The sequence below is a fragment of the Entelurus aequoreus genome, linkage group LG06, assembly GCF_033978785.1.
Source record: "Entelurus aequoreus isolate RoL-2023_Sb linkage group LG06, RoL_Eaeq_v1.1, whole genome shotgun sequence".
NCBI classification, from domain to species: domain Eukaryota; kingdom Metazoa; phylum Chordata; class Actinopteri; order Syngnathiformes; family Syngnathidae; genus Entelurus; species Entelurus aequoreus.
In genome coordinates, this window is record NC_084736.1 from 59,035,826 (window position 1) to 59,048,069 (window position 12,244).

Genomic DNA, 12,244 nt, shown 5'->3' on the forward strand with positions numbered 1-12,244 from the left:
CTTATCTTCACCATACCTGGTTGTCCAAATTAGGCATAATAATGTGTTGATTCCATGACTGTATATATCGTATCGGTTGATATGGGTATCGGTAATTAAGATTTGGACAATGTCGGAATATCGGATATCGGCAAAAAAGCCATTATCGGACATCCCTAATATTTATTTTTAGTTAGATGCTTATCTTTACCAAGTGAACGAGGGGTCACACGAAGCTGCTTGAACTAATCAAATAAGAGCAAAAAAATAAAACTCTGCACAACGTTCTCACAAGTGTGTGTTTGTGTGAGTAATTTTGCAAATTACACTCAAGCTCGCGGTTGTGTTTGCTCGAGTATCTCAAGTCCCCCGTCCTCCAAATTATAACATTGTGAGTGCTGCTGATTAACAATCTGAGCCAGGCTGCAGCAACAGTTAACATAATGGGAACATTTCTCTGCTTGATAGAAAATAATAACACACGCTGGGAGAAAAAAAAAAAAAAAAAAAAAATGTAATTAGCCAACGCCCCTGTGATGATGATAACAAAGAAAATGCAATTTTTCAGACGGCTGCCTTTGTTTGGGACAATTTCAGAGATTATTGTTATTTGGCGCAATTATGTAAAGATTCACGTCGACAAGGGAAAACTTGTAATTCTTGCTCTTTTCGCACCTCAGTTTGCCCATCAGTATTCTTTCCTGGCGTCAGAGGTCGGCTTGACCTCAATTGGTATTTCCTCCAAAGCTCACACAATTCAGGGGCGGCATAAGAAAATGCCACATTACCATGTTGTCTACTTTAAAAGCCCTTCAATGCTCCTGCGAGGACACTTTTATAAGGGGACAGGACAGGGGGCGCCTTAATCGCCGCTGTTTTCCCTCCGTCGGTCAGCAATAAAGAGCATGTCTCGTGGCTTGGGAGCTAAATTGCATCCCATAAAACACTCCTAAAACAAAGATTAACGTGTAATTTGGTGCTCTTCCTCAAAAATATCGCCTTCCGCTAACACAACACTAACAGTTATCAGGACAAATGAGGTGTTTTAAGACGCTACACTCAATAAAAAGCGATACACACTCTTGACATTGTTCTATATTCCTTAAATGGTATGAAAATACAATATACAGAGCAACAGTACAATGCATTTTGCGTGAGGTTGTACACTTTGGTTGGGAGGAGGATGATGATGAGGTGGAACAAAAACCTATTTTCTTTTTTTCCCCAAAACTTTTGAACAATAACAATCTGGACGGACACATTGTGAACCAAAACCTTCAAACATCATTTAATGTGCACAAACATTGTGAACATCTACGGTTTCTTTTTAAAAATCTACATGCCATCTGGATTTGGGACTGCAGATCATCACCTGTAAACAGCTGCTAACAAAAACTGCTCAATAAAAGAAAGAAAGTAGGGACTGGTATTGATATTTATTTGTGTCTTCATTACCAAACTTTTTTTTTTTTTTTACACTGGATTTATGTAATGTATTTTTCGGACTATAAGTCACAGTTTTTTTTATAGTTTGGCCGGGGGTGCGACTTATACTCAGGAGCGACTTATGTGTGAAATTATTAACACATTACCGTAAAATATCAAATAATATTATTTAGCTCATTCACGTAAGATTTAATGGGATTTAGCAATTAGGAGTGACAGATTGTTTGGTAAATGTATAGCATGTTCTGTATGTTATAGTTATTTGAATGACTCTTACCATAATATGTTACGTTAACATACCAGGCACGTTCTCAGTTGGTTATTTATGCGTCATATAACGTACACTTATTCAGCCTGTTGTTCACTATTCTTTATTTATTTTAAATTGCCTTTCAAATGTCTATTCTTGGTGTTGGGTTTTATCAAATAAATTTCCCCAAAAAATGCGACTTATACTCCAGTGCGACTTATATATGTTTTTTTCCTTCCTTATTATGCATTTTCAGCAGGTGCGACTTATACTCCGGAGCGAAGAATACGGTAACTGGTCTTTTTGCATTTAAACTTAGTGCAATTTTAAACACTAATTTTGCTTACACATTTTTATTCAATGAAATTGTCAGCATAATTTGATCTGGGAAAATTCCGTTCACAAAATCAAACGCAAAAAAATTGACTTGTTTTTTATTTTTTTATTTATTTTTTATTATGTCAAGGTTTAATTTTCAGCATAATTGTAGTTTTAGTCTGTTATTGTAAAGCGCTTGTTTACCTATTCACTGTCATGTAATCTTATTGAAAGTGTATATTGTGATAATCACTTCATTAAATAAAGTTAGGGAAAACGGCAAACAAAATAAATAAATAAAATAAAAAACGCAAAATAATTGACTTACATATTTTTTTTAACTTAAAATCATTTCATTTCCCCAAAAATCGACAGTCCGCCTTATAACCCGTTGCGTTTTGTGTACGTATTAATTCTGGTGAAATAATGGGTTCTATATAAATGAATCCATTATTATTATTATTATTGTTCTTGCTGACCTCAAACTAATTTTATTTGGTACAGGGTGTAATGATAAGCGTGACCAGATGGCAGTCACACATTAGTGATATTTGTGGATTGCAGGTTGACGCCCGTTCAATAAGCAAGTACCTGTAAGCAAGCGAGACCAAAACTTTGAGAACATAGAACGTTATACACGGCGTTCAAAAGTATGTTTTAGTATGACTTTGGTAAGCTACAAAGCCACACCGCTTGAAGGATTGTCGGAGCATTACGGCTACCATAGTCAGACGTACTGCGCTTCAACATACGGGTATTGTTACGGCCTGTGTAAAAAGACCCCAAAATGACACCTATTAGGAGACTTTATCTGGCTTATTGTTTCGACATTTTACGCAAAGCCAACTTTTCTACATATTGGTACCTGCTGTTGTATATTTGGGATCTGCATAAGTTCACGTTCGCCGTTGTGCCTTCGTTTTCTCTATCCTCTTGTTGTGGGGCATTCATCCTCCGCTGTTTGCCATTTCTACTATAAAGTAGCGTGTAGTTCGAACTTCATCTGTCGGTAGACTCGCTATGGATGCGCTACGAACTAACCGAAAATGGATTTAAACCGGATGTATAGCGTAGCGCTTTTATTTTGAATCCGGAAAAGTGTGTGATTGGTTTGAGAACGTTTCTTGACATGTTTTAATGCCGGATCGACTGTTTGCAGTAAACACATTAGAGATATGCGTGGACTGCAGGTTGACGCCCGTTCAATAAAGGACGCTAGCAAGTACCTGTAAGCAAGCGAGACCAAAACCTTGAGAACGTTATACACGGCGTTCAAAACTATGTTTTAGTATGACTTTGGTAAGCTACAAAGCCACACCGCTTGAAGGATTGTCGGAGCATTACGGCTACCATAGGCAGACGTACTGCGCTTCAACATACAGGTATTATTACGGCCTGTGTAAAAAGACCCCAAAATGACACCTATTAGGAGACTTTATCTGGCTTATTGTTTCGACATTTTACGCAAAGCCAACTTTTCTACATATTGGTACCTGCTGTTGTATATTTGGGATCTGCATAAGTTCACGTTCGCCGTTGTAGTCCGTGCCGTAGTCAATAAGCGCCTTTGTTTTCTCTATCCTCTTGTTGTGGGGCATTCATCCTCCGCTGTTGCCATTTCTACTATAAAGTAGCGTGTATTTCAAACTTAATCTGTCGGTAGACTCGCTATGGATGCGCTACGAACTAACCGAAAATGGATTTAAACCGGATGTATAGTGTAGCGCTTTTATTTTGAATCCGGAAAAGTGTGTGATTGGTTTGAGAACGTTTCTTGACATGTTTTAATGCCGGATCGACTGTTTGCAATAAACACATTAGAGATATGCGTGGACTGCAGGTTGACGCCCGTTCAATAAAGGACGCTAGCAAGTACCTGTAAGCAAGCGAGACCAAAACTTTGAGAACATAGAACGTTATACACGGCGTTCAAAAGTATGTTTTAGTATGACTTTGGTAAGCTACAAAGCCACACCGCTTGAAGGATTGTCGGAGCATTACGGCTGCCATAGTCAGACGTACTGCGCTTCAACATACGGGTATTGTTACGGCCTGTGTAAAAAGACCCCAAAATGACAACCGAAAATGGATTCAAACCGGATGTATAGCGTAGCGCTTTTATTTTGAATCCGTAAAAGTGTGTGATTGGTTTGAGAAAGTTTCTTGACATGTTTTAATGTCGGATAGACTGTTTGCATCGGCGAAAAATAGTCCTTTCTTGTCTTGCTCGCTTGTGGCTCATCAGTAGCAAGTGAACTGCAGCCAAGTTCCTCCCGCTACGGCACGGCCCGAGGGTCAAAAAGTAAGTGTTCGCGTTTGTTGGCCGTTAAAAAAATGAGTGCCGTTATTGAAATTTATAGTTAACCCGTTATTATCGCGTTAACTTTGGAAGTGGAGCCACGTGAATAAGACCGCCACCCGAGAAGAGATGGTCAGTTAAATGGTCTGTTAAACAAAATCTATGCAAAATGTTGACAAAATTATAATATGACCCCTTTAATGCACCCTATAATCTGGTGCGCCTGGGGTATGAACAAATAACCCTGTGCGCTTTATGGTCTGAAAAATATAGCACATATATTCAGTGTAAAATAAAAAGCATTGGTAATAAAGACCAAAGTTAACCCCGTCAGACTGGAGTCCTCATTCCTTGACATATTTCTCGATATCAGTGGCAAATTGACAATCCTTGATATCGTTGAGCCTTTGGCAGGTTGGATTTGATTCCCGAGCAAACGTTTCGCTTTAAATCCGAGCCTACTTCCCCGTGAAAGGCATACGCGTGAGTTTGTCACAAATCGATCCGCTAGAACGCTTCCTTCGGCGCACTGTCGTTTAACCTCTCCATGTAGTTACGTAACTCCGTGGCGTCTTCCAACGCCACGTCCTGGCACACCCACTTGATGTCCTGCTTGTGGCATCGAGTCAGAGTGCTAACAGTCGGGTAGCCGCTGTCCGAGGGGATGGTGGTGAAGGTGGTGAACTGCACTCGCTTCCTCTTGGTGGTGGGCGACTCCCCTTTGCTCTCCTTAACCGGGCAGCCCGAGTCGGCCGCCCGGTGTACTTGGCCCTGCACGTTCTTCTGGGCCGAGCCCCCGTTCAGCAAGTGGCTGCCCTCCTCCAGCCCGCTGCCGGAGTCCATCATGGAGGTCTGCTCCTCCTGCTGGGGGGTCAAGCTGATTTCGCTCTCCAGCAGCTCCGCCTCGTTCCCCAGCCACACCCAGTCATGGGCGTGGTTCATGTTCTCTTGGCCTTCCACGGAGAGCTCCTTGTGTCGGTATTTGAGGGTGTAGGAGATGCAGTTGATAAGAAATACCAGGATAGCCAGGCAGAAGACCCCCAGCAGAGCGTACATGCCGATCTCCAGATCTGTGAGACCGCGAGCAGTCTGCATGAGGTCATCGTCCATGTTGCGCCCACGGGGCAAGTCCACCTGAGCAGGAAAGTCGGCAAAGTCAATCGGCATCCTCTCGCTTCCATCCCCCGATGGTTTATCCCCGTTAGGACCCCGCACGATTGCACTTCTCGTGGTGGTGGGTCTATTCAGCACCCCTTCCTCCACGTCAGAGACTGAGCTGCCGTAAAAGTGGCTGTCAAGACCAATCCTGTCAGGTGAGGGCTGCCTGCCTCTGGTGTCCAAATCCTCTCCGTCGGTGCCGTAATCGTTGGTCCCTCCCCTGGAGCTGTCGCTGTATCCAAACCTCACCTTGACGTTACAGTTGCCCGCCGCCAGGACGCTACGCCGTTTGAATTTCTGGCAAATCTCACAAACCGTCATTTCCACCCGGACCAGAAGGCCTTGGCCCTCGGCCTCGGTCACGATGACGGGCCATTTCCAGGAGGGGTCCTGCCGTACCGTCACCACCTCCTCATCCAGGGAGGTGGCGGTCAGGATGAAAAAGTCAGGGTTGTACAGATCCAAAGGGGCCACGGAGCCGTCACTGAACTGCAACCAGGCGCTGATCAAGGCCTCCTGTGGAAACAACACCATACATGAGTTAAGGTGGCAACAAAATAATACAAGGTATTATAATATTACTTCTCAAACTTTTTCCACCAAACCCACCTCAGAAAAAAACTTGTCCGCACCACCATAGTGCTCATAGTGACCAACATTACAATACAATAACCTAGTAGACCTAAGTATGGTAACACTTTAGTATGGGGAACGTATTCACCATTAATTAGTTGCTTATTAACATAATATTGGGGCGGTATAGCTCGGTTGGTACAGTGGCCGTGCCAGCAAACTTGAGGGTTCCAGGTTCGATCCCCGCTTCCGCCATCCTAGTCACTGCCGTTGTGTCCTTGGGCAAGACACTTTCCCCACTTGCTCCCAGTGCCACCCACACTGGTTTAAATGTAACTTAGATATTGGGTTTCACTATGTAAAAGAGTCACTAGAGAAAAGTGCTATATAAATATAATTCATTTCACTTACCTTCACCATTAATTAGTTGCTTATTAAAGTAACAAATACTTAATTTAGAGTTATTTGGACACTAGGGGAACATATAAGGGTTGGGGTTACTAATGAGCAATAGTTCTGAGGTTATTGCGGGAAGGCTCTAAGTTAATGGCTTACTGGTTGTATAATAAGGCCATGCAGAATAAGGCATTAATAGGTACTTAATATTGACTAATTAAGAGCCAAAATGTTACTAATTTGCATGTTAATAAGCAATTAATTAATGGTGAATATGTGTTCCCAATACTAAAGTGTTACCCTAAGTATGGGGGGGGGGTGTATATTGTAGCGTCCCAGAAGAGTTAGTGCTGCAAGGAGTTCTGGGTATTTGTTCTGTTGTGTTTATGTTGTGTTACGGTGCGGATGTTCTCCCGAAATGTGTTTGTCATTCTTATTTGGTGTGGGTTCACAGTGTGGCGCATATTTGTAACAGTGTTAAAGTTGTTTATACGGCCACCCTCAGTGTGACCTGTATGGCTGTTGACCAAGTATGCTTTGCATTCACTTGTGTGTGTGTGAAAAGCCGTAGATATTATGTGATTGGGCCGGCACGCAAATGCAGTGCCTTTAAGGCACGCCTCCAATATTGTTGTCTGGGTGGAAATCGGGAGAAATTCGGGAGAATAAAATGATCCACAATATTTTAATGATTAAATCTCACACTCCGCACAATTATTTGAAAAATTAACGCCGGTGCAAAATAAGAAAAAAACAACAATGTGAAAAAAATATATGAATATTAAAATGTCAACGAAACAACACAAATGACTTCCATAGTAGGTAGTTAAAGTGAAATAAAATCAGTAGTCAGTAGGGCAGGGACAGAGAGGTGCAATGTTTACAAGTGGCATAAACTCTGAGAAAAATCAAGTAATATGCTAGACATACAGACGAGAAACCCAACGGAAGTCATGCTAGTATCAGTCCGATACCATAAGAAATACCCCCCTTTGCATCAATACTATCGATAATTAGACCGATACGCCCACCCCTATCGTATACTGAAGCTGAACCACAGTTTTTGGTGAGCGTTTTGATGGAAATCATTTGTGTTCTTTCCACCTTGGTGGAGGTCTGTGGTCTACTGAGTGCCCTGGAAGTAAAGGCGGATGAGTATTACTTTTTTATAGAAGTATTATACAGATATTATTACAAGTTGATTGCACAGGGAGACTGTGCAAATAAATAGTCGTTCCATAATGTCCTAAACCGAAAGAACTGACGTGAAGGAGGAATTCAGAGGCACGTTTTGATGGGAAGATCAAAGTGGCCTCAATGATGGTAGCTCGGGGAAATGAGAAAGCGAAGCAAAATATGATTTGTGGGCCAAGTTGGGGAAATAAGTCATATTTTGGGGTTTAGAGACTGCGCTGTGGCGTTTGCATACTCAGAGATTAGGCTGCTGATTCCATTAGCTGCCCAAGGAAACACACCCGGTCACGCTAGCTCTCGGGTTTTGGACTTTTTTAAAGGGGAACTGAACTTTTTGGGAATTTTAATAGCTCATCATCCTTATGTGAGACAAGAACACCTTTTTTTTCCCCCCTGTGCATTCTAAATAATGACAATCTGCTTGTAAGATGCGGCTGACGAAAAAACATTCAAAAACCTCCAACATTGTTGTAAATACATGCTGTGAATATGTATGTGATGTAGTAACATTCATACTAACATGTAATAATTAGGGATGTCCGATAATGGCTTTTTGCCGATTTCCGATATTCCGATATTGTCCAACTCTTTAATTACCGATACCGATATCAACCGATATATACAGTCGTGGAATAAACACATTATTATGCCTAATTTGGACAACCAGGTATGGTGAAGATAAGGTACTTTTTAAAAAAATTAATAAAATAAAATAAGATAAATAAATAAATAAAAAATTCTTGAATAAAAAAGAAAGTAAAACAATATAAAAAAAACAGTTACATTGAAACTAGTAATTAATGAAAATTAGTAAAATTAACTGTTAAAGGTTAGTACTATTAGTGGACCAGCAGCACGCACAATCATGTGTGCTTACGGACTGTATCCCTTGCAGACTGTATTGATATATATTGATATATAATGTAGGAACCAGAATATTAATAACAGAAAGAAACAACCCTTTTGTGTGAATGAGTGTGAATGGGTGTAAATGGGGGAGGAATGTTTTTTGGGTTGGTGCACTAATTGTAAGTGTATCTTGTGTTTTTTATGTTGATTTAATTAAAAAAAAAAAAAAAAAACGATACCGATAACAAAAAAAAACGATAACGATAATTTACGATATTACATTTTAACGCAGGCCGATATTATCGGACATCTATAGTAATAATTACAGTATTTTGGTCATTTTCAGCATTAGCGTAACGTCTTTCCTTGGCATCGAACTTAATGGCACTCAGGGTTGGAGTTGGGGGTTAAATCACCAAAATGATTCCCGGGCGCGGCGCCGCTGCTGCCCACTGCTCCCCAAGGGGATGGGACAAATGCAGAGGACAAATTTCACCACATCTAGTGTGTGTGTGACAATCATTGGTACTTTAATCTTTAATCTTAATCTTTAATACACGCTCACAGGCATTAGTTAGAATAATTATGTACATATTATCACAAAACTTTTATGCTTAAGGGCTGTTGCTATAATTATTGTCAATTGTGCTGAAGTGGTATTTTTCTTTGTCTGTGCAAAGCTGGCAATCCAAAAGATTACAAGCCGGTCTGGTATCAGTGTTTGTGGTCCAGGAACGACCTCCTGCTGACTGCCAAGGCCGAACACCGCCGTGACGCAGACAGAGCAGAGACAAGGCGATATCACCAGCGTCAATACATTTGCATTTCTTGTATAATCATATATTGTGTGTAACTGGAGTTAGCAGTGATGTAAACAGGGACCTCCCAAATAAATAGAGGAAGCACGCGGGCTGGACTTTTAGAACGTAGTTTGGATCTGTAACTAGCATACAGCCCAAAACACGTGTCTCCTCATTAAACCACATTGAACCCTGTCTCTGCATGATTCCTTGCATCTCGTCTGTTTAATAGATGTCATCAGTGCATAGTGACTTGGCAAAATGTATAGCTACTAACGTCAGCTATCATCATACTTGCCAACCTTGAGACCTCCAATATCGGGAGGTGGGGGGTGGGGGGCGTGGTTAGGGGCGTGGTTAAGAGGAGAGTATATTTACAGCTAGAATTCACCAACTCAAGTATTTCATATATATATATATATATATATAAATACTTGACTTTCAGTTAATTCTATATATATATATATATATATATATATATATATATATATATATATATATATATATATATATATATATATATATATATATATTTTATATATATAAATAAAAGAAATACTTGAATTTTAGTGTTCATTTATTTACACATATACACACACACACAACACTCATCTACTCATTGTTGTACTTGAAAGTACAATGCTTTGTTAAGGGTTGAATTGGCCATCCTCTTTCTATTCTCTGTCACTATTTTCCTAACCATGCTGAACACCCTCTCTGATGATGCATTGCTGTGTGGCACGCACAAAAGTGCTTCCATCAAATGCACGAGAGTGTGGAATCTTCCATCTCTCCCTAGCATGGCCCAAAACTTTGTCCAGTTTACATCTGCTGTGACAACTAGAAACACACGAGCCTCCACCAGGGGGCAGTGTACCGTACCCAGATGTAAAACCTCTTTTGCACAATCAGCCTTGTCATATAAAGCCATAAAGGAATGGAACGACCTCACAACAAACTTGAAAAGTCTAACAGATGACTCTTCATTCACAATTGAAGTTAAAAAGTGGCTTTGGAGCAATCAAAGCTGCTCACACGGTCACTAAGATGGGCATTATGTTTGACACATCAACCTAATGTGTATTATATTTATCCATGAGAGCATTTTTTATTGTAAATTGTGAGGTGTGTCTGTTAAAATCATGGTTGTTTTTACAAATGATGACAGATGTGAACAAAAGCATGTATTGTCTTTGTGTGATGATGTAAATGAGGTGTGGTTGTATTGTATATTAAGTATGTGTACATGAAAGGGCATTTTATGACTTTTTTCTTAATACTTGTGTATGAGTTTATTGTCATAATTTTATTGCATGATTTTTGTATCCCTTTAATTTAGGTAGCCAGGGACTGCAGATGGAAATGAGCTATTTAGCTATAATCTGGTACAGAACATATCTGTCTTTGAGCTTAATGTTTCTGTACATTGTCCCTTCAAATAAAGACTGAACTAAAACCGGTCAATCCTTGCTTCCTGGGGAAGATCTTCCCTGGCAAGCAATTGGTACTCCAGTACTTGTACCCGGAGGCTGGTCAGGTCCAATCGCAGCTGCGGCAGACTTTTTTTTGGGGGGGCGTGGCCTCCAGCTCCGGCTGAATACCGGGAGTTTGTCGGGAGAAAATCTCTGTCGGGGGGTTGTCGGGAGAGGCGCTGAATATCGGGATTCTCCCGCTAAAAACGGGAGGGTTGGCAAGTATGGCTATCATTGAAGGCTTGGCTTACCGTGCCAACGGTATGACTGCAAATTGTTAAGTCGATTATTTGGAAATGCTTTCGTGTATGAGTGTGTGTATGTGTGACATTTTTTTTGTGGCCAAATGGCTCAATTTTTGTTTCATCTGACATCACATGGACAAAGAAAAGACTGTGGAAGGGGATTGTGATCAGCGCGCTGCAGGAGTAAAGGTGGAACGCCTCTGTCCATGGTGCTGAAAACAGAGCGCCATCAGACGGGGGCGCGGCATGTGCCGACGGCGAGACACAGCCGGCAGATGATTAGATTGCACCGGCGGTACGTGTTGAACTAATCATCTGTTGTCTTTAACAGTGAGCGGCCCGGGTGCAGGAAGGAGAGGGAGTTGGGAGAGAGACTGGAAAGTCCAAAAAGAAAGCAGATTAATTGATGGTGGTGTTGAAAAACATTACACCTGTTGCAAACTCTATGCGCTTGGCTACTTTGACGTGCATCTGTGGAACCGCAAGACAGCGACTTCTACAAAGACCTTCTGGAGGAAAGTTCTGTGGTCAGATGAAACAAAAATTGAGCTGTTTGGCCACAATACCCAGCGATATGTTTGGAGGAGAAAAGGTGAGGCCTTTAATCCCAGGAACACAATCCCTACCGCCAAGCATGGTGGTGGTAGTATTATGCTCTGGGCTTGATTTGCTGCTCGGGGGGCCACATTGGTCGGTAAAAATGTGTCTGGGGGCCGGTGTGTACTGTATAGATGACATGATAACAGCAGGATATTTAAGTGTAGCAGAAAACTGACTGATGATTGTGCAACACTATTTACCGGTCTTATTCTTTTATTTCTGATTTTTAACATGGCTGTGAGTTTTTGACAATATTTTAGCTGTAAAAAAGTGTCACACATGTATGTGTGATTGGTTCCCTTTTTTAAAGGAACACTTTAAACATGTGTTGTCACGTCTCAGTCGCATTTTACTGCACGGATCGTTCTCCCAAGATGCTGACGGAAACTCCGGAGGCAAAGTGCAGGTAAGGAAATTATTTATTGTTCATAAATCATACAGGATACCAAACCAACAAAACAAATGTGCCAAAAGCACGGGGAGCAAAGCTAAGGAAAAGGCTAGCGCGAAAGCTTAGCATATAAACAGGTAAATAAACGGCGAAGCTTAGCTCAGGAATCAAAATGGGTGTCAGAATAATTGTATCTAAGTTATCACAAAACCTCCATGAGTTCCCGGCGAGCAGACAAAAGCTGTCTTTGATCCTACCAAGAAGAAGGCTTGTA

At 41.1% G+C, this 12,244-nt stretch overlaps 1 protein-coding gene across 1 annotated transcript in view; it reads right to left on the reverse strand.

Annotated features, from left to right (window-relative positions):
* Positions 1-578: 578 nt before the first annotated feature.
* The window catches only part of si:dkeyp-14d3.1 (transmembrane protein 132C), a 441,788-nt gene continuing 430,122 nt past the window's right edge, over positions 579-12,244 (reverse strand). The window contains exon 9 of the mRNA XM_062051096.1: positions 579-5,966. Within this exon, the coding sequence (XP_061907080.1) occupies positions 4,800-5,966 (1,167 nt within the window). The 3' untranslated portion in view covers positions 579-4,799. The remainder of the gene's footprint in view (positions 5,967-12,244) is intronic.